At 36.8% G+C, this 23,838-nt stretch overlaps 2 protein-coding genes across 4 annotated transcripts in view; one reads left to right on the forward strand and one right to left on the reverse strand.

Annotated features, from left to right (window-relative positions):
* Positions 1 to 360: 360 nt before the first annotated feature.
* Positions 361 to 8,595, forward strand: EIF3K_1 (Eukaryotic translation initiation factor 3 subunit K). 2 transcript variants are annotated; one of them, XM_051209808.1, is made up of 6 exons: positions 361 to 1,299; positions 1,333 to 1,431; positions 1,471 to 1,591; positions 1,623 to 1,697; positions 1,733 to 1,799; positions 8,204 to 8,595. In XM_051209808.1, exons 1-6 carry the CDS (start codon positions 1,172 to 1,174, stop codon positions 8,485 to 8,487), a joined length of 774 nt encoding a protein of 257 aa, XP_051072893.1. In that variant the 5' UTR covers positions 361 to 1,171; the 3' UTR covers positions 8,488 to 8,595. The 2 variants fall into 2 exon arrangements, with proteins under 2 accessions (XP_051072893.1, XP_051072894.1); XM_051209809.1 differs by having other exon boundaries at positions 1,219 to 1,299; positions 1,333 to 1,591.
* A 365-nt stretch (positions 8,596 to 8,960) lies between these two features.
* Positions 8,961 to 23,838, reverse strand: part of RALGPS2_1 (RasGEF) — a 75,346-nt gene continuing 60,468 nt past the window's right edge. The window contains exons 11-15 of one of the 2 annotated variants that reach the window (XM_051209910.1): positions 21,376 to 22,085; positions 18,924 to 19,435; positions 15,376 to 16,071; positions 12,719 to 12,985; positions 8,961 to 9,325 (exon numbers count right to left, since the gene is read on the reverse strand). In XM_051209910.1, coding sequence (XP_051072895.1) covers positions 8,984 to 9,325; positions 12,719 to 12,985; positions 15,376 to 16,071; positions 18,924 to 19,435; positions 21,376 to 22,085 — 2,527 coding nt within the window. In that variant the 3' untranslated portion in view covers positions 8,961 to 8,983. Of the gene's footprint in view, positions 9,326 to 12,718; positions 12,986 to 15,375; positions 16,072 to 18,923; positions 19,436 to 21,113; positions 22,086 to 23,838 lie in introns of both variants that reach the window. The other variant, XM_051209911.1, reaches the window with a different exon arrangement.

The raw sequence follows: 23,838 nt of genomic DNA on the forward strand, positions 1-23,838 counted from the left end.
GGAGGTCTATACTAATGGTTGGAATACAAAACTTCTGCAACAATGAAAATCTAGTGAATAGGCTTGCGTAAACCTATTTTAGGGTAAACGTACCTTTTGCCGTACGTAGCGATAGGCTTTTCGTTTGCCGCCTGTAAGTTCAAAGCAGATTCGTGAAACCGGTAGTTGGAATTCGTTGGGAGAACGCTAACTTCTGCGCCAGTGTCGACAAGGTAGCGAACTTTCGTTATCACATCTGTGACGTATAACAGCCGGCTACGGTTGCCTTTAACGCATACCGGCTTGGAATTTTTCCGAATTGTTTTTAGTGTCGGTCGATTCTGAGTTGAAAAAATGGCAGGGTTTTCTGCAATTTCTGGAAGACTTTCCATACTGGTTATGATACAGCACCATTCGGAGTTATCCGTCTCTCGTGGTCTAGAAACAGATCGCCTACGTGAAGTGCTTCTTCGTGGATTGTGTGACCGTTTACGGTCGTTACGACATTTAAGTTAACATGTAAATGTACGACGTAATTCTGTAATATCATTCTGGGCCGTTTGAAGCTTTTCTTTGACTGAAAAAACCTCGGCATTAGAAGATTTCGTGATTTCTAAGATGTGGTCGGCAGATGCAGCCAGCTCGTCTAAGACGTTGTTCTGAAACGAGACCAGCACAGCTTGCACCTATTGAGGAAGTTTGGATAAGAAATGTTGTTTGAATAGGCCATCATCGTAGGTTCTTTGGCATATAACCTCTCTCATTCCTTGTAACATGTTTGTCGCTGAACCGTGTTGCCAGCCGATGTTATTAAAGACTTGGTCTAACCTTTGTCGATCAGTTAGGTCTCTGCGTCTAAGGATAGATCGTTTCAGTGTCTCGTAGGGTTCCGAAGCATCACTAGTAAACACGCTAGGTGTTACGTACCTGTTGAATTCGCGCGGTATTGCCTTGACTACTGCGAGGAATTGTGCACTTATGTCGTTCACGCCATGCTCGTAGAAGTTGGCTTCTGTGTAGCAGAGCCAGGCTTTGATGTTGTCTGGACAGAAGGGCATTAGTGAGAACTCAAGTACTTTGGGTGTCTGTTCAGTCATGGTGAAGTATCGGAGTACGAGAATGAACGAGTGAGAAAATATATTTATCAAAAACACGGAAAAAATCACAGTGTATAAAAAACTAGAATAAGGCAATGATATGTAAAATCCCAAAAAGGAACAGACCCTCAGTAGGCGGAGCGTTTACAGGCGCGTCCCTTGAAGTGTTTCACGTTATGGATCGTAAGACAGTCATCAAAAGCAAACTACAAGGAATAGAGAGGTATTAACCTGTATGTATTTTAAAAGACATTAGCTATAACCCTGAACACATAACAGCACTTGAAGAACATCTTTCATGGCAGATCATAAATAATGATTATGATTTCGAAGCTAATTTAGCTCTGCTTAGATTGTATTTAACAAGTCTTTGTGATTAGCTCTTCTTACATAGATATCAGTTCTATCCGGAACGTTTCAATGCTGAGTGTGCGAGGTTAGTGCTGCTGAAGGCAATTATAAGCATGAGTCACTCAGATTTTACATTGTGCAAGTACTTGATTCACCTAGAACATGTAAGTAGTTGATATACATTATTAAAGTTAGCTCAGTGAAGAGCCACTTTCACAGGTTGTGGAACTTGGGTTTCTCCTGGAGACCTGTCGGTTTTCTGAGTTTTGGGTTTGTTCAGTTTCATTGTTTTACTTAGTGTGTAGACGAAAATTAAAGAAAACCCCAAAGTTTTTTCTGCTATCCCTGGATTCCGTGAATCTGTATGTAGATGTAAGTACTGCCTTCTCCAGAATTTTATATACTTAATTTTTTATGTGTAACCTAGTTTTCATAGAAACAGTTTCATGCATTTGAATCCATTCATTTACTGTGTCTATAACTTGCTTTATGAACATTGTTTAAGAATATTTTTTTAAAAACTAGGTTGTGCCCATAAGTCTTAGTGGTTTAACGACATTTTCCGAAATATGTTGCTGTGATCTAAAGTAAACTACAGCGATGTACTCAATAATTACAACTTGTAGATATCTGTCACCAGTCAGTCAACTACAAAGACTGTCGCTCATTCTGGAGCACATGCCTAGATTCAGATCATGCTCTAGTGCGAGCGCGTATTTGCTTGCGTCTTACTGGACGTAGGAAAGATCCTGCAAGGAAACCTCTTAGGGCCCTACTTAATGATAGTCAAGCTAAGAGTATATTTCAGGAACAACTAGGAAAACAGTTAGGCAGCCATGTATGTGATGCCCACCCCGATGCAGCATGGAATGATATCCGAAAAGCTGTGGAAACAGCAGTGATATCTGCTAGTAAGGTAAACCAGAAGGTTAGGGAGCAACACTGGATCTCAGCAGCATCTATCTCACTGATAAATGCTCGGAAACACATTCCACCTGGCTCTGAACATAATGAAGAGCGGAGTCAGCTTAAGCGCAAGCTGACAAGAAGTCTACGCAATGATCGCGAACAGTGGTGGGTAGCGAAAGCAAGAGAGATGGAAAAGGCAGCGGCAATAGGTAATAGCAGACAATTGTTTAGACTCGTTAAGGAAACCGGAATTAGGAACCCGACCGTTAGCGAAACAATCTCAGAGAAAGATGGACATATTATTCATTCTCAATCCAGGAGATTGGATCGATGGGCAGAACACTTTAGGGATCAGTTCAACTGGCCTTCAGCCACACTTCGGTTTCCCACGATCTCCAGTCAACCTGAATGGCAAGTTAATGTAAGTCCTCCGTCCCTTTACGAAGTTGAAAAAGCCATAGGAAATCTGAAGCGAGGGAGAGCAGCAGGCCCTGACAGGTTTACTCCTGAGATTTTTAAGGATGGTGGTCCAGTATTAGCAATGAGATTAACCGAGGTCTTAGGTAGAATTTGGGAACTGGACGTAATCCCATCTGACTGGTCTCAATCATTGATTGTTCCAGTTTTTAAGAAAGGACAAAAGTCCTCTTGTGACAATCACAGAGGAATCAGTTTGACTAATATAGTGTCTAAAATATTAGCCTCAATAATACTTCGACGCCTAACTAAAGCTCGTGAAGAGCAGACTAGAGAAAACCAGGCTGGTTTTCGACCTGTACGTGGTTGTATAGATCAGATATTCACACTACGTCAGGTTCTAAAACACAGACACACATTCAGACGCCCCACAATGGTAGTATTTCTCGACCTTAAGGCGGCATTCGACTCTATTGATCGTGAGGTTCTATGGCAGTGTTTGTCACTGAAAGGAGTACCAAAGAAGTACATTAACCTTATAAAGGCTCTCTACTCGAACACAACTGGTAGAGTGAGAGCTTATGGCGAACTGTCATCAGAATTGATCACCTCAAGTGGTGTTCGTCAGGGCTGTCCACTCTCCCCATTCTTGTTCAACTTTGTGGTCGACGTACTTTTAGAGATAACACTCTCCTCATCTAAATTTACAGGGGTTGAACTTCTACCAGGAGGTTCACTTGTTGACTTAGAATATGCTGATGACATAGTTTTTTTTGGTGAAGACGCTGACAAAATGCAGAGTCTTCTGACCACTCTAAGCAACAATGCAAGCATGTTCGGGATGCGATTCTCTCCCTCGAAATGCAAAATGTTGCTTCAGGATTGGGTTACATCGGCACCCGAACTAGTGATAGGGAGTGAAGTAGTTGAGTGTGTCGATCGCTTCACTTATCTTGGAAGTCTCATCAGCCCTTGTGGTTTAGTGTGTGACGAAATCTCAGCACGGATACAGAAGGCTCGACTAGCTTTAGCCAACTTGCGTCATTTATGGCGTAGGCGAGATATCCGTCTATCAACCAAAGGACGTGTTTACTGCGCAGCAGTTCGTTCCGTCCTACTTTATGGCAGTGAAACATGGCCGGTAAGAGTAGAGGATATCCGTAGGTTACTAGTATTTGATCATAGGTGTCTTCGAAACATTGCTCGTATATCATGGGACCATCGAGTAAGTAACACAGTTGTTAGGAAACGGGTACTAGGTAAGGATGGCAAATCAATTGATGACGTAGTGAAACTTCATCAGTTGAGATGGCTGGGACACGTGTTACGTATGCCCAACGACCGACTGCCTCGACGTGCGATGTTCAGTGGTATAGGAGTAGGTTGGAAGAAAGCTAGGGGTGGCCAGACCAAAACATGGCACAAGTCCATGAAGTCACTGACAAGTGGTCTGAGTCATGTTGGTAGGTGTAGACTACCTGGTTGGGGACCGCGAGATGACAGCAACCGATGGTTAGAGACCCTGAATGACATGGCTCAAAATCGTTTGCAATGGCGCAGGTGCATCCACTCTCTGTGTTCTCCCAAATTCTAATCTTCTGAATTCTTCATGTGCCTTTTTTCCTCTTTCCAAATTTCTTTCACTGGATTATACTCTTTAAATAACATCTCCAAACCCTAATCTTCCCGATTACTGCTTATACTTTTACTGTCTCTACCACTACGGGATTTGAATCGACAACCGCATCTGTGTGCTAATGTGGTGTGGCAACTCGAACTGATGTACGTACGTACGAAGTTCTACGTTGTTACTGACTGACTGACAGTCAACTACAACGTACGACCAGACACATATATGCATCGACCCAAGTAGCCACACTTCATTAGCCCTAAATTCATAGGAGTAGTTACTTCAATAGTAATATATAGACGGAAGATTTCATATAAGAATATAATGCAGAGAGAAAGAATTCGTTGGTAGAAAGAAAGGTATAAAACAATTTTAATCTCATAGTTTAAAGGGAGACAAAGAGTGTATACACCAATGCCATTGTGATCGGTTCTCAGTCATGTCATTCAGAGTCTCCAACCATTGGTCAAGACAGTCATGTGGACCACAATCAAGTAATCTTCATTTACCAACATGATTGATACCAGAGGTTAGTGACTTCAAGGACTGATGCCACGTTTTGGTTTGGTAGCCCCCAACTTTCTTCCAAACGGCTCCAACACTAGTCAGCACTGCACGCCGTGGTAACCAGTGTTCAGGTATATGTAACACGTTGCCCAACCCTCTCAGTCGATGAAGATTCACAACCTCATCAGCTGATTTATCGCGGCCTGCGTCTAGTTTCACCATTACTTACTCAGTGATCCTAACAGATACGAGCAATATTTCTAAGACATCTGTGATCAAATACTAGTAACTTACGAGTATCTTCTACCGTTATTAGCCACGTTTCACAGAATGACCTGCTGTACAGTATACTCATCCCTTAATCTATAGACGGTTATCTCACCCTTGCTATAGTTGAGACAAAAGCCAAACGAGCTTTTCGAATCCTTGTATAGATTTCGTCAGACACCATCCCGTTAGGGCTGATCAAACTTCCAAATTAATGAAGTTGTCAACGCGTTCAACTATTTCACTCTCTATCCTTAGTTCAGGTGTTGATGCCGACCAGTCCTGAAGCACTGCTGATTGAGTATTTTAGTTGTTCTCTGACAAATAATATGTTCATCAAATTGGTATTGTGCTGTGTTCTTGTTTGGTTAATCATAAGTCACTCATCCACTGTAGAAGAGTGGTAAGCTAGTGATTTAAGCATTTGTGTTCAGACTAAGTTTGGGAACCATAGCTGCTACGTTGGTGTAGTTTTCTTTTGATTGCCTTTGTGAGTATTGGCTGGAACACGTCTCTTTAGGTTCTTCTATGCCCATGTTAAACAGTGTATTTCTTCAAAGATTACTAAAAAGATGAATTACCAGATACATAATCAAGTGCTGTACAGGCAGGTTAGTCAAAATCGTCATGTTGAAGGGGCGAGATTTTAGTGTGGCTAAAATAAAAGCCGTTGTAAGTTAGTTAGTTGGTCAGAGAAAAAATCCTTCACTACAGGTATACGATATATTAAAGAAATTCGACAGGAACTCATTAATACACTTTTGAGATTCTTTCCACAATTCATACTTAATTTAAACCCTATTTTCTGATCTGAATCAAACTTTGAAACTTAAAAGGCTCACCATGTAGTTTTAAGTGTAGTTTCCGAAGACCAAAAATGACACTTCCTGAAGTTCAGTCGTTGGCTTTAATGAGGCATGGTGTTAAAACTGTAGAGGGGTAGATAATTATAAGGAAGTGGACGTGCGATTCGATCTTGAACAAGGCAATCTTGTGTTCTGGTTAAGATGTGTGGTTGGTCATCACTTCTCGGTCGCACGCACTGTTGAGGCATACTTCATGGGAAGGAAAGTGGTTTATTAGTGATTTTGTTAATTTGAGAGTGCAAATGCGCAGCCCACGGGACACATGTTCGCTGTTGTTTACGCATGGTCTTTTTGAGAGTAGTTTTTAATGTTACCTCTATACTTTTAGTACCTTACCACTGACGACGTGAACTTGTGGGGTAGTGTAGTGTTATGTTACATTGCGGGGAGACTGCATGACTGTCGGAAGGGGATATCTCACTGTTTTCCAACTAATCTATCTAGCATAGTAAAACCCAAAAGAACAAGTTTCGTTGTCATTGTAGTTCGAGTGGGTCATCACGACAGACAGGTCTGACTACCAATATATGATAGCAACAGTTAGGAATTAAACAAATTTGAAATGCACAGACTCTCTTTATAGAATTGTTCAGGAAGTGACTGGATATTATCAGTTCAAATTCCACTTAAATCGTTCACTTGTTCGGTGATGTAGTTTTCGGTAAAAATTAAGGATTCACTTATCACTATACATTCAGTGTGGCCATATTAATAATCTTCGTTTGAAACGTGATGTTAGCTACCAAATAACTGTGGTCGCCTATCGATGGGAAACTATCTAAAAACTCCTGAACTGTAACGCATTCTAAAACTCATTTGAGTTTGAAGAAATCAGTAGTTGGATTTGACGCACTTTTTTGATTAGAGTAATGGCTGCATGATTCGCAAGTAACGTATAGTATTTCAGAGCGCATAACCTTCATCTACTCCTTATCAGTCTATGTGAGATAAAATCAGTGACTATCTATTATACATTTCAGTAAGGTAAATTTTAAAACCAAAACCCCTCTAATTATTTTTCAATGGATTAATAAGGTTCCAACTGGAACACATGCCACATTTTATACAAATCCGGTGATATAATTCACTTGTCAAGCACAGATTCGTATACTCAACCGTAAGCCACATTTTACATTTAAAGACTAATGGTTCCATCCAAACCAAAGTAGGTGAAGCAGGGTTGAACCTGCAACCTAGTCGCATTATAAATTATTGCAAACCAATCATGGTTGAGGGCCTATTATTACGCAACATGTCCATTAGTCTAGTTCATAATTTCAATAGCTTAGCTCCTTAGTCATTTATTTATTTGAACAGAAATATTGGTACAAAGGGCACCGAATACATATGCGCCACACAGGTCACTTTATTTGTGATACTGCCTGGGCGCCCAGATCAAAGCAGGTGGTTTTCTTAGAGGGACACTCGGAGCCTTCAACCTAAAGGTCTGATTCCCAAGGCAGTGGAGAAACGTCAGGAGATGCAGTTCCATGGTAGCCTCTGTCAGAGAAGTCCTACTCACTGCCTTTTCGTGGCGGGGGTGTTGTTTACGAGATTGAGAGGACGAAAGGCGATTGTCCGGCGCTTTGACTGGATTCGAAACCAACGGTGCACATGGGCCCCAGTATCCTAAAGGAACAAGTGGCGTGTGAACCAATCGTTGGTCACCGGCTACCATGTGACTGCATCTCCTCACGATGCCCCACTGCCTTGTGGGTCAGACTTTAAGGTCAAAGGCTCGGGGTGTGGCCCCCTAAGGAAACCATCTGCATCGGTCTGGTCACCCGGGCAGTATCCGAGCCCTCACACAAATCGAATGATTTATGTAGCGCATATCTATTTGGTGCCTCCTTGTACTAATGTTTATGTGTTTAAATAAAATAAAAACCCGTGGTGCGAAAAGGAAGTGGGTAGGACATCTAGGGTAGTAGTTGTATGCATGTGAGAGCATTTCTCGAGAAAGAGCTGACTCCCCGTTCTCGGATGTATCGGGACATTTGGAAGGTTCGTCTGAGATGCAGTCCTATGGTAGCCAGTAACCAACAGTTGGTTCATACACAATTCATTGATTGGATATTTAGAGTTGCATATATGTATATATATATATATTTCTCTCCTTTAAATAATTTCCATGATCTTTTCATCTCTATGCCTCTCTTTGTCTCTACATACATATATAGTTATTGTCCAAATTATATCTCAAACATATCAACGTATATCAAAACCCTTATTAATGAGCTTTTTGGATATGTCAGAGAATGATTTAAAACAATTTATTAAACAATTTGAATGGTCCGAAATCACTGATCATCATAATCAACTTATCTTAATTAATAATCATGAAGAGAATATTAAATCAATACAAATACGTGAACGTGTCAATTTCGATTCGATCACATCAATGTCCGGTGCATTTAGACCATCAAAAAGTGATTTTTTCATTAAAACTAACATACAATCATAATCATCATGTCAATCAATCAATCAATCAATGATTTATTTCATTAAAAAAAAAGAAAAAAGAATATTCCATTTTTAAATCATTGAAATAGAAGAAAAATCTTCTTTGTGTAATCATTTTTCTTTTTATTATTATTATTATACATTTTGCCCAACAATTGATTTGTGTGTGTGTGTGGGTGTGTAGGTGTTTGTGTGACAACAAAATAATCATGATATTTATTGATGAATAATCAATAAGTCAGTTAGCAACAACATAGAACTTTGTATCTACGTACGTATGTACATCCAGTTCAAGTTGCCATAGCATAAAAGTCAAATAATCTATAATAAAGAAATAAGAGATTATAAAGTAAATTAACAGAAATGATAACTATTCAATTGTTACACATATGTGCTTATATATTAAAAAAAAATCTTATTTGTACAAGCAAAAACTGAAAATGAATGAAGACAAACAGAGAGAGAGAGAGAGTGAGAGAATGTTTTAAAAATTGAGATCATTCCATTGTGGATAAATTAAGAAATGGTGTTTGAAACATATGCTTAGATACTTGTTGTGAGGTAGATGGAAATAGAGTAAGTAATGGAAGAAGCCATTGGAATGATTTATTTAATAAATAATCATTTGATGGAGTGGTAGGAGTAATTGTAGTAGTATTAGTAGGAGGAGGAGGAGGAATGTTAGTTGTTGTTGTTATGTTAGATGACAAGTCATATTTATTTCGATTTATTTTTGAAATAGTGCCAAATTTTTGTTTAATTATTTGACTGAATCGATGCACCGTTTTAGTAGTCCATGACCAAGAAGGTAGCAGATCACGATGTGTATTATTTGTAATCTATTATAATATGAAATAGACAATACAGAATAGAGAAGAGCATTAAATGGATATTGTTATATTGTTATGTTAAAAGATTTCACAGCTAAATCTAGTCTGTTCATTTAATTTAGCGTGAAAGTTTTTCTTAAAAAAAATAAGTGAATGAACATTGCATATACATGGAAAAATAGGGGGGGCAACAGTGATGATATTCAAACCGTGACCAATGTAGCCGATATTTTCAATCTACAATGTAGATGAATCCAAACAGAATCTTACATAAGCAAAGATGGATAGTGGGTAGCAGTGGAATCCAAGACGCGCCTTTTGTCCTGTTTGGGACTCGTCGACTGGATGTACCTGCATCTTGGAGTTGATGTTCACGCTGGGACTTGAACCTAGTACCGCGATTTATTTGAATCTTCTCACTCCATTGCACAAGCAAATGGCTATCAGGACTCAGTAGCTAAGTGGATAACGCGATGGCGTTTGAAGCGAACGGTACTGAGTTCGAGTCCTAGAGTGAACATCAACCCCGACATGCAGATACATCCAGCTGACGAGTCCCAAAATAGGACGAAACGCGCGTCCTGGATTCCACTGCTAGCCACTACCCATCTTTGCTTCCAATGCTTGTGAATTAAGGCAGTATCGAGGTAATACACATATGCCTGTAAGAAACTGACCAGTTGTGGTGCTAAACATCAATGGGAGGATTCAAGTAAACAATACCAAGCAAATTTAGAACCTTATATACAAATTGAATAGTCACTCTTTATGTAGCATCAATAGTGCATTTGTATAATTTAACACATTAGTGTGTGTTTTCGATCAATTTGACGAGGCAAGTTAAATAATCACGCAAAGCTTTTAAATTATGCCCAATGTTTCGCCACAGATATTTGATATGGTTTGGAGATTATTTTCATCAAAAACTGTAACTTACAAGATAAAAACTAAAAGCCAGGAAACAATAAATAACCGTTTCACATCAGTTTGAAACAGGGATCTTTAAATCTGTTGGCGAATGCAATATATCTTTGAAAAAGCTGAGTTGATATTCTATGATACACATTCCTGACTTCAGCTAACTCTTGAAATATCATGGCCATCATTGATAAATAAAACGTATCACCACTCACTGATAGCTTGATAAACGCAACATACGTCACAGACTTCCGCTAGAACTTAAGAAACTCTCCAAGATAGTCAATAACTAGTCAGAATATTTTAGATGCTTCTTCTTAAGTAGTTAATAATTGTAAAAGATTATTTGACTGGTCGTATATTGAATATTGTTCAAATTTATTTATTGTGTTTTATTACTTTGATAAATAAGAGTGTGCAACATGATACGATAAGAGGAAGTTTGAAACACCACTCTAACTTTATATTCAATGTCTGGTAAGTTAATGTTCATAAAACTGTTACAACATTGTTTTAGAGCATTAGGTGAGTAACATTGATTGCCAGGATGACCTGGCCCTAGGTTTCGGGCTATTTGGCACTCGTCAGTAATCTTGAGGGAGTTTATGATTCTTTTAGAGTACAGATCCGCATCATCCAGTGTTCACAGTTCGAGACTGCACTACTGAGTTATTTGGGTTTCGACTGGTCTATAAAAATCGATCAGCCCAAAGAACGGTGCTGGTCACTGCTCAATTGCAAACTGCCGTAGTAATAATAGTTATCTGACTACCGTTTACCTCGACACACAATACTAGCTTGGGTAGGCTTCACGAAAGCCGGGAGCGGTCAAACTAAGACACGGGATCATTGACTGTTGAAATGAAGTGTTCAGAAATTTCATACGATTGATTGCCTTTATGAATTTGAGTAAAGCCTGAAAAAGCATCATATAAATTTATTATATTTCGTGGTTTCTCATCAACTGCTTACAACCATTGATATGTATTGAAAGTTAACAATGAGGTAAGGTATAAAGTGAAGCAATTAGCATAGATAAACGAAATGAATTAGAATGATAAAGGTTATCAATAATAACTATATATATGCTCAAAAACGGATTACAGGTCATTTGGATTTGGCATTGAAACCATAAGTGTTGGGTGATGCATTAATCAAATAAGGTCCATAGACAGATGAGATAGATTGTGTGATAATTTTAAAGGTTATGAAGTGTTTACATAAGATTACTGGAATTAAAGGTTGATAAGATGGGTTACGTAAATAATTGGACAGGATTTGAAGAGTTCACAAAAGTTTTCACTCACTTAATTCTCTTTCAATACATATATGGTTGGAAGCAGCTGATGAGAAACCACGACATATAATAAACTCATATTATTCTGCATCAATGTTTGTTTTAGCTTCATTCGAACTAAACTGTGCAAACTGTTAGGTTAAGAGCCGCGTGACCAGTGGTTGGGAACACTGGGTGACATAACTAAGTGACAGATCCACTCTTGATTCCTAGTACTTCGTCATGGATACGTTTTCATTTTTTCTCTCCAACTATATTCATGATATCTTATCTTTCTTATAGTCACTGGTGCTACTATTATTTCAATTACTGCCATTTATCTTAATAATTCTGTCTTGTGCTAACGTAACACAGCAGGTGATAATAAGGGATCAGATTATTTAGTCTCATATTACATATTTTTCGAAATGCTAGTCTCCATGATAGTAATATTTGTTGTTATCTGATTGATTGTTGTCATATTTCGTTTGCTATTTTATGTGTTCTAACATCATTGGATGTTTCAACATAAGCAGACTTATTCCTTCCCAGTTTTTGACTTCTGTACGAGATATAAAGTTATCCTAGAAGCCCCATTCTCACTATCTCATCATTAATGCGTGGTTCATTAACGTTAAAGCGTTTTTGTGCATCAGATGTACGGTCTATTCTATTCGTTGCGTCGTATTAGAAAAAGTCTCAATCATTCGTAAAGGGAATTTACCCACAGGAAACCCCAATACATTAATTGTTTTTACTAAGGTTTAACAATCACAAATGAAAATTTCTAATATCCAATTCAGTGGCCATGATTTTCAGTACTGTCAATTTTTATCTCCTCATTTCCGTTGCTATTTGACTGGTCTTCCCCGGTCTCCTACATTGTCCGGATGTTCCATGTACCTATAAAAGTTGTTGTTTTGGCTGTTAGAAGAGGCATCGGCCTCGTGACTTCGGAAGAATCTCGGCTTTCATCCTGAGGAGTCATAATTCTTCCTTCAACTCTGAAGGCAGAGTTTAGATGGTTTAATTTGTTTAATCTGGTTGGTGTTTTTTCTTAGCAAGACGTGGTTGCCGACCCTATGACCAAACCTCCTTTACCCGGGCTTGTGCCCGGCAGTAACTTTAGAAGAGCTACAGGCGGCCGTATCAAAATCAATTTGTATATATAAATGAACTGGTGAAGAACAAAAAAAAACAACAGTTACCTGAATATCAGAATTCAATGCAACACCAAATTGATCAGCATGTTCCATAACTTTGGAAGAACTTCTATTTGAATTTTTACATGTCATTGATTGTATACATGAATATTGTGCAATTGGAGACATTAATCGATACACTTTCTCTTTATTTGAATGATTTTCTAAAACTAATACAGTTTGATGAATACAATGACCCTTCAATGGAGGTTGATTATTATTATCAAAGCATGCATCTTGTATACGTAAGACTTTACATCGACTAGCTGAATACTAAGATAAATAAAATCAAATGTTATATAGAATAAATTATTGATTGAAAACAAATGATAATCATGAAATAATAAAACGTAAAAATAAAACAGTCCTCTTCTATTATAATTTATGTTGGAGTGATCCAGGAAATTCCTTGCGAAAGATAAGCAAGCATCAGAAAACACTAAGATGCGTTTCATCCAATCAGCGTTCACTTGAAGTTTTAGCCAAAAATATCAAAGAAGTGAAACGTCGCATGTAGAGGTCCTGATTGATTGATTGCTACACTGCTACTGTGTTTAGTAGCATTCCAGAATCTTCTAGCAACCCAAGGACATTTAAAATATAAAAGCCTCGTATTTTCTGTATTGAAATGAACCTAGGAGTAAAGTACTTTTCGCATACTTTGCGTCTTCTCTCTCTTGTTCGGGTCGCTGTATAGTTCTAGCTTGGGGGTTACTAGAAGAGCTTAGGAACTGAATATAGCGTTCAGTCTGCAAGACTTATCAATTTAAGAGCCGTTCTGATGTACATTAAAGGTATTACAGTCTATTGTGTTACGTAAATAAGTGTTATGGACAGTTTGATGCTTCAGATAAATGAATTCATAACAATATAACGCAACTTGTTGAAAAAATATGCAGATTCACGTAATTATATTTTTGAGCTAGTGATACTAACTTAGTGGGACCCAAATATACAATCTAATGGTAGCTAATCGATATAAGACATTTGAAAAAGTGATATACAAAGCCAAATATATGGTTAAGTATGTTGTGCAATGAATGACAATAGATTGTCTCGAAGGAGTCAACTTCTTCATTGTCAAAAGAAGCATTATATGTCACTTGTAGAGGAAGAGTACCCTAACCCATTCCATTGAAAAAGTCCTAGAACTCACGTTTTTAGACCCTTGCTAAATTACCACACAATATTCTTTAACCATAAAGTCAAGAAGAGAAGTATATTGTACACTTTCGTGATACTTCTCATTTTGCTCGAATAACAGGTTGTTAACAGATTTTGTTGGTTGGTGCTGACAAGCAAGGATATCATAATATACACCTATTGTCTTCAAGCTCCATAATTGAGGACAGGAATGAAATTTCGGTTACTAACTATTCTAGTGTTGAAGTATAATACTAGGATAGATTCATCGCTGAAAATTTGACTCAAGTTGTAAGCTAACATTAGTCTTACAGTAACGCACTGGTCATGAGACTTAGAAGCTCTGGTTATGTTTCCTAGAGAGATTGTAAATAGAGGTTATCAAGTTAATTTTTACTGGAAACGAAGCATTTGTCCAATAATCCTTTGTTTTCAATGATTATCTAGCTCTAAGTTAGTTCATGATGTAAACGAATAAAAGGCATTCTGAACTTGAACTACAGCAGTGATATGGCAAGTGGAATAAACTGTGCACATATAAATCTTTACGAAGCTAGCTAATTGAATCGAAATCCTGTACTTTATAGAAAGTAACTTTGAAATGCATTTCCTGAAGTTCTATTTCTTCAATTGTCATGACCTAAAGAGATAATTACATTTAAAATCAGGCAGTTATCACTGATAGTATTGAACGGTGAATACCCACTAAATCGACATCTAACCAAAGTTGCAAATAGAGATATTGTACATCGTACCATCAATCGCAGACTTATTTTCGTTTTTTTTCCTGTCAAACTGTGGGAAAGCCAAATACTCTACCCATTAGACCATCTCCTCTTTGCATTGCGAAAGTGGTTCATTCTGTCCCAGCTCAGTGCTTTAAAGATATTGTGCTTGCTGAGAAACACAAAGTTTGTAGCTCTAAACTCGTGGTTGAGGAGTCCCGAAAATATTTATTTATTTAAACATATAAATATTAGTACAAGGAGACATCAAATAGATATGCTTCGCACAAATCATCCGACTTGTGTGAGGGCTGGGCTACTGCTCGAGCGCTCAGAAAGAAGCACGTGGTTTTATTTAAGGGGCCACTTCCCGAGGTCTAATCCATAAGGCAATAGAGCAATACCAGGAAATGCAGTCCCATGGTAGTCGGTAACCAACAACTGGTTCATACACCATTTGTTTCTTCGGAGTAATGGAGCTAGCCTATGTGAACCATTGGTTTTGAATCAGGTTTTCTCAATTCTCTTAAGTAGATCCTCCCTGTCTATCAATCTGACTAAAGCACCGGACATTCGTTTTTCATCTTCTCAATTTTGTAAACAACATCTTCATCACGAGAAGTCAGTGAGTAGAACTTCTCTGACAGTAGCCATGTGAGAGAATTTCGAGAGAGAGAGAGCTGATTCACTCCACTCTTAGCTGATATGAATTTGTTGCGTCCGTATCAATTCATCAAGTGATATAACTATTAAAAGTAATAAATCAGAACACACACACACACACAAAAAACTTACATAATTCGGTGAGTTGAAAAGAAGTTGAGTTTTATACATTTTTGTTTTATTCAATTGTGAAGATAAAATAGATGACCATGAAATTAATTGTTTTGTATGAGTTTTAAATAAAACTAAAAAAGCATATTCATCATTATGATTATTAGTATTTAATGAAATAAGTAGTACAGCCCAATAATTTTTAAATTTTTTATAAAATGTACGTGAAAATAAAGATTTTCTTAAATATTTACAATGACAATTAGTAGCAATTAATTGAGGGGATAAATGTTCATTTCTATAGTCTGTAGATTGTTCACCATCATGGATATTATTATTATTATTATTATTGGAAGACGAAGAAGAGGAAGACGATAACGAAGTAGACGTCATGGAAGATAAAGAAGTTTGTGAATAAGAATATGAAAGATTAGCAGTAATAGTAGGTGGTGAATGTATATTTAACTTATTTTGTTGTTTTATTGGTGATTGATTATTATTTACTTGTAATTCCAAAGTTGATGGATTCATATTATGAAGAGTTTGACAAAATGGAATCGTGGAAATATTGGAATGATCTGTAAATGAAGTTGACAATTGTGGTGCTGGTGGTGGTGGTGATGATGATGATGTATTACTACTACTGATTGATGATGAATTATGGAACTTGGCAATTTTAAATGATGTTAAAGAGGTAGTACAACATAGTAAAGGACCCTAGAGATAAAATACGAAACAATAATCATAGCGTAACATTAGCATTATTTAATTATATCTAATCTGAAGCTATGAATTAACGCCAATAATAAATATATACCGATGAGTAGAAATTTGTGTTTCTGATGTTTCGTGACTTAGTATAACTCACTTCTTCAGACTACACAGATAAATATGAATTAAGGTTAGTTTTGAATTATGAAAACATATTCATTATAAAATAGATGAGTATGTTTGAGGTGATCCACAGGATATACATATATACCAACCAAAATTGATCACATTTTAGTCAAAAATGTGAACGATGGGCCAATCCGAACTATTTTCTAATTGAACTAAAAAAACACACACACGTAGTTTTCATTATACCTACTAATTGAAACAATTTGAAATAGTGAGAATCAAGTTGACAAGCGATTAGACAATCGTCCAAAAAAAACTTTGATCTCGTTTCTTTAGGAATTCTGTAATGGATTGTTACAAAACCACTGAGTGACTTCGAAATATGAACACAGACGTGACTCTTCAGAAATTTCATCCAGTTGGTGTTATATCCCGATGAGAATAATCAATGGTAACTGTTGGAATGTACTTCTGGACTAATACTATGCGTATATTTTTATCGTATAGTTGTTAAACAATTAAACTATTCATATTCGTGTCCCTCTTATGATAAGCCTTATTTTGACCCATGAACTTGTTACGTTCTTGATCTGTCTACCCATTTTTGGTGCTGAGGATAACTCGTCTTATCTGGATTAAGACTTTGGCGCGATAGGCTGACCGGCTTAACCTTGAGGCTGGTACGCGTGAGTTCGAAGTGGGGTAGAGAGAATAAAACTATTCTATCACCTGATTGGCTGACAAGCGCGCGAGTGAGAGAAGACAAGTCAACTGGAACACTACTCGATTCCGATCTGGTTCCCGATTTTTAGATCAGTGTAAAAAGATACATGAATAAGTAGATGATTAACCCGACCACAAAGTACAGTAATTAGAAAATATACAATTATGTCCAAGACTGGAGATTAGCGTAGAAAATAGAGTACAAAATAATGTTTAAATTACAATAGCTTCGGAACAGAAAAGGGCTATGACAGTGAATCATACATCAAACGAAAGCTTATGATTTGTTGAATAGATTAGGGACAAAAATAAATGTTCTTGTTTTACAAGCTTTGAATGAATCGAAATAAAGTCCCAAAAAATAGCTTTCGCAGTTTGTCAAGGCTTCTTGTTTCTCTGTTCACATCAAAACTATTATTGGTGAGACTATAATTTACGGACAAACCAATCAGATTTACGATAACAGATCTCAGATTTTGGCGCAAAATTCATTCACCCATTTGGCTAAATACAGTCTTGGTGTTAGCGGGACATAGACTGGATTAAAGCATGCTCAATGCACGATTGCTTTGGTGCACGCTGATTGGCTAATTCTTGTTCAATCAGCACTATTCGATGCTTGGAGAACACTCTAGAATCTTCTTGTATAAAAACTATAAATGTACTAACGTTTTTCCTATTGTGCTTCTTACTTCCATCTAACCTTGTTTTTTTTGGAATATAATCTCTTTCCTGTTCAACCGTGTTCTGATTTGGGGACTTGTCGAGTGAATCGGTGTCCGAGAATACTAACCAATAGGAATAGCTGGGTCATAACCGTAAGAAAGAGATTATAACACTTGGCATTATAGCTGATGTTAATTCGTGATGAAAACCCTAAATCTAATTTTGTAACCCTAACCATCAACTGTAAATCATAATCCTTATTCTTCAGATGGCTTTATGACCCTCATTTGGCCCTAGTAAGTGGGTAAACACTCTCAAGGTCACTTTGGCGTCGCTCATAGGTCGTCCATAGATTATAGTCTCACCCTGTTATTATACGATTTACCATTCTGGAGTTATGCCCAGTCTATCAATTACTGTCCCCCAAATTCACAGTCACTTTTCACTGGATCATGTACAAATGTTATTTTCTATTTTACGGTACGATATGGTCTGTTTGGTTTGTATGTAAACGGAGTATGTTTGAAATATATGATTCATATTGCAGAGGCTGAGATTGATGTTCTGGACTTAATAAGCAGAGCTAGGCGGGAACCAGGACCGATAAAGACTGTAGACTGTTCGTACGGGTTTTATGCGTCATTGGTCCGGTCGATAAATCACTGTTCTCTAATTGAAGGTATCATTATGTCATAAATTAATAGGACACAAAGCCACAAGATATAACAGTTGGTTCTATTTATTAACTTGAATGAAGCCAAAATAACAATTGAGGCAGAATAACATAATCTCATATTTCATGATTTCTCATCAGCTACTTACAACCATATATGTACTGAAATGTTATGTATATACCGATGACATTGTGGTCGATTCTGAGCCATGTCACCCAGTCTCCAAACATTGGTTACGATAGTCACGCGGACTCCAACCAAGTAGTCTGCATCTACCAACATGGCTAAGACCCGAACTTAATGACTTCAAGGACTGATGCCATGTTTTGATTCGGCCGACCTTAACTTTCTTCCAACCGTCTCCAAAACTAGTCAGCATTGCGCGTCGTGGTAATCGGTGTTCAGGCATACGTAACACGTGGCCTAACAATCTCAGCCGATGAAGATTCACAACCTCATCGACTGATTTACCATCATTCCTGCGTCTAACCTCACTACTACTTATCCAGTGATGCCAGCAGATGAGAGCAATATTTCTGAGGCATTTGTGGTCAAATACTAGTAGCTTACGAGTATCAAACAGCAGAACACTAACCTCAACTTTCTCGAAAGAGATGCACAAAAAGATTAAGCAAAATATTAAATATTCAATAAAAAGAAGCTTACTTCTCGAATTACTTCTAAATTATTTGCTAATTTTATATTTAAATAAGTTGAGTTTACTGGAGAGGATTGTGAATGAGAAACATTCGCTGTTGACATGAAAACCGGGGAATGATGATGACGATGAACAAAAGTAACATTCTCATCATGTGTAATATGTTTATAATCATTATTATTATTATTATTAGAAATTGTTACTTGGGCAGCTGCAAGAGCAGCTAAGGCTAAATGAGATAGATTTGTAGAAGAATAATGTTGAGATTGTTGTTGATATGATGATAACTTAGGTAAATGTAACGATGATGATCTTATTTTTGATGTAGGCAATACAAATGGAAATGTTTGTGAAAGACGATAATGAATTGGATCAATATGATTTGTTAATGATGTAGTACAAATATTAAATGAATGATCTTTTTGAGGTGATATAAACAATGATTGATGGAGTATTGAAGGTGAATTACTAAGTGGAAAATTATGAAGTAATCGTTTAGCAACAGAGATTTTCTTCCCATCTAAAAAAGTGAAAAAAATGAAGAAGAATTTCAGTATAAATCAAAATGAAAGTGTTATGTATATTAAACATAATTCATATAGGTGCAAGTGAGATAATCAATGCATATGAATATGATAATTTAAGCTCAACATTAATAAACACACAAAATTCATAGTGCATTGAAATGTAGATTAAGCAATGATTACATGAATACGGTGATAGTTTGTTGAACATAAGTAGACAAACAAGTTTGTTATTTTACTTAACAAAGAATCATTATAGTGCATGGTTTGGTGCGACACACACACACACACAGTACACGTGTATCAACATAAAAGATTAAAAGTAACTCTTGGATTCAGTGATAATGACTGTGAATAATGATAATATTAGTAGCAATAAAATGTATTCAACAATGTGAAAAGCAGGAATGTGACACAATAGAATTATGAATATATCTCCTATGTAGTCTTCTTCGACTTCGATGCCTGTTACGCCCAATGGAGCATAGGTCGTCGACTAGCATTCTCCATTCCACTCTGTCCTCGGACTTCCTTTCTAGTTCTATCCAATTTTTGTTCATTCTTCTCATGTTTGTCTATCCCCATTTCTCGGCGTAATGTGTTCTTTGATCTTGAAAATCTCAAGGTGAGGGCTTGCTTTGTGACATAGTTGGGTACTTTGCTTAATGTGTGTCCTATCCACTTCCAGTGCCTCTTCCTGACTTCTTCCTCCAATGGGATCTGGTTTGTTCTCTCCCACAGTAGGTTGTTGCTGATAGTGTCTGACAAACAGATCCGAAGTATTTTGCGTAGAAAAACTGTTAATAAACAGTTGTGTCTTCTGGATGTTAGCTTTCGTAGTTCTCCAGGTTTCCGCCCCACACAGTAGAACTATCTTGACATTTTTATTGAAAATTCTGACCTTCGTGTTGGTGGAAAATTGTTTTGAGTTCCAGATGTTCTTCAGTTGTAAATATACTGCTCTTGCTTTGCCAATCCGCGCCTTCACATCTGCATCATATCCACCATGTTCATCAATGATGCTCCCCAGATATGTAAAGGTTTTTACATCTTTCAAATTTTCTCCGTCAAGTATGATTCGATTGATGCATATTGTGTTGTATTGGAGAATGTTGCTTTTCTCTTTATGATCTTCTATGTAGTAGTATGTGTTATTTATTTTTTTAGCAATTTTAGCTAACTTCCTGAACAGTTGTTCTGTTCTTGAATAAAACTTGTTATTAATAAGCAGCTACATAAAATGGAACTGAAGACAATATCGTTGTGATAAACATAATACTATTGAATCACCGAGTTGAAATCATACAGTAGGAATAAGGGATGTAAACAAATCAAAAGTATTCAACCATAACAAAACGCCTTTTCAATATTGAACCATCTAGATATCATATGAAAATCTTGACAAGACCTGTTGAAATCTTATACTAATCGAGAAATTTTCCTTTTATAACACATAGGTGAACAATCAATAAGATATGTGAATACAGGTGCATAAACGCCTATACAAACATAAATATGGAAACAAAAGTAACAAATCATATGTAGCTGTGATCAACAAATGAAATGAGTCTTGCATAACAACAATAGTGGTAGCTAATATCCCCTACCCATCCACCCACCCACACACACACACACTCACACGGTGTAAATGTATCATTGAATTCTTTTACTTACTATGTACATTTAATTATATTAGGCCATATAAATGCTTCGGTATGTACAGAGTCTAGAAAAAAACAACACCTTAAATACATAGAGAAAAAGAAAATTCGGGGGGGGGGAGAGAGGCATAACACATAGGATTTAATCTAATTCTTTTACACTCTCTCTCTACCTATCTCTTTCCTAATTCAGTTGTATATGTCAACATAGTTGAAAAATGAATAGAAAGTAAAACAATAACTCAATTTAATCTAAAGTCTTGTAGTTAATTTACGTTCAGTAGATGCATTACAATAGGATAGATTTTTCTTTCTTTGATAATGTCCACTATTGAAATCTTTAAATGATGTATTAGTAACAAGCATTGTAGAAGATTTATGCTTACTACTAGTACTATTATTATTATCATTGTCAGTAGTAGTAGTAGTAGTAGTAGTAGTAGTAGTAGTAGTGATATTTGTACACTTTTTCGGTTCATAATTTGATATTCCTGTATCTGATATTTTAGTAGTATAGTTATGTTGATGTTGTTTTATTCTACGACATGGTGTAACAGGAGCAGTTTTTGCATTGAATATATCATGAAAGAATATAGATGATTGATTTTGTGAATCCTTTGATTTTGATTTCATAATACATTGTAATTCAATGACAGAATTATGCGATGATGAAGGTGATGATAATGATGATGAATTGCCAGAAATCATTTGCTCTTTTTTTATTGATTGTTTATTATTATTATTATTATCTGGATTGTTTAAACAATCAGTGAATACAAGAAGGTGAGGTGAAGATGTCGACGAATTAGACGATGAATGATCAAACATTAAATTGATATCACCATTGCGTTGTTTAGAAGTTTTGATATTGGTATTAATATTATTATCATTATTATTAGTATTCATATATTTTTTGAGTATTGTAGGTGAAGATTTGTTGATGAATCCATGGTTGTGATTGGATAAGGAATTTTTCGGAGATTCACTACAGGATAGGGTTGTGACAAGTAATAAATATAGACAAGCGAAAAAAAACACAATAAGTACAAAGGTAAGTGTACAATAAATAAATAAGTTAGACAAATAAACGTATAACTCCGCCCGGAGCCCCTATGGGGCTACTGCCGTTCCCAAGCCCGGGATAAAGGAGGAGGGTTGGGCATGGGGTTAGCGACCACGTCCCGTAGAAAACTAACTTGCTAAAAAAATGCTAACCACTAACTAAGCTCTTCAAATGGATTATATATATGGTTAAGAGATAGACTCGTAAATGTAGTGTAGGAGTGGGGTTATGGAGGTTTTAAGTGGTTGAAGATAGTTCAGAATAAGACGTGGATCTAGGTTTTGTGATAGTTGGAACTGGTCTGGAAGGCATACCTGCTGTCTTAAAAGAACTGATGCTCCTATGGAATTCAAACATGCATCACCCAGCTTCACAGTCTGAGATGTTAACACTGAGCTATTCGTGGTGACGTGTGATATTAAAATATTGCAGTAAAATTATAAATATATATCAGTAAGAGACTATTGAAGAAATGAAAAATTATGGCTCATAGAAAGAATAGAAGGGTTGAAAGGAAGATACATGAATTTCTGATTATCAAGCGTGACGAAAACAAGATTTCTATCTTCCAACGAAGGGGAGAGTATAATGACCAGCACTCCACTTTTTATTACCCTACATGTATTGACCTCATAAAAACAGTAGACATGCGTAAACTGCTGGTTCTCGATCATATTTGTTTTCGAGGCATCGCTGGGACATATGTTGGGACAACTAAGTGAGCAATATTGAAGTTAGACGAAACGTAATAGTCAACAGTGATTGTGAATTTTCATCAAATGAAGTGGTGTAGGCATACGATAAGTGTGCTTGTAGCAAGCCCATTCAGATATTGTATCATTTGTCTACTCACTGTAATTCAGACACTTCACTATGTTAATTTCTGTGTGTGTATGTTTGAGCGCGTGTTTGCATACAACCTTAATTGGCGGCCTGCTTGAGCATCTGGGCTACCTGTTCCTGCCATCTAAACATTTCAAAAAGTTATCTATTTTTGTTTGTTTTCATATATCATTATGTCTATTCATCGAATAAGCTATTCTGGTGCATTTCTGAAAAGTGTACAACCTTTCGTTATCAAAGTTACAAAAAGCTCAGTAAGAGACAATGTGGTTGCTGGCAATATACAACGAAAAGAATGCACATTATTCAGATGTTCATTTACTGGACTGCTAACATCTAACTGGCGATCACTCAATATTTATCGCCAGGACCGACCAAGAAGAAAGAAACGGAAACTCGTCGAAATACTTTGCGCTGAGAATTCTATATTGTACCAAAAATATAATATTGAATAAAGCTGATGATAATAATAATAATTCTCCTATTCGTTGCAACATACAGATAATCAATAATTTATCCACACTTGATTGACACTCAAAAATATATATGGATTTTTAACACACACACACACACACTCGTGGTTTCACAGTGTGCTTGCTCACTGTACGGTTGTGGATTTTATTTATCTTGAACAATAAAAATATCGCTACAACTGGTGTTCAAGCTTCTGAATAACCTCCAGTAAATCCATAATTCTACTAGGAGATTTAGCCTACCTAAAATACTCAGTTAACGAGATATCATTTATTGGAGTCATTTATAGAGGAAATTAGCCTCAACATGCTCAACTGTCATATATCACGACAGGCAATGTTGGTTGGAATAGGAGCAG

This window comes from Schistosoma haematobium, chromosome 1 (genome assembly GCF_000699445.3).
Source record: "Schistosoma haematobium chromosome 1, whole genome shotgun sequence".
NCBI lineage: Eukaryota > Metazoa > Platyhelminthes > Trematoda > Strigeidida > Schistosomatidae > Schistosoma > Schistosoma haematobium.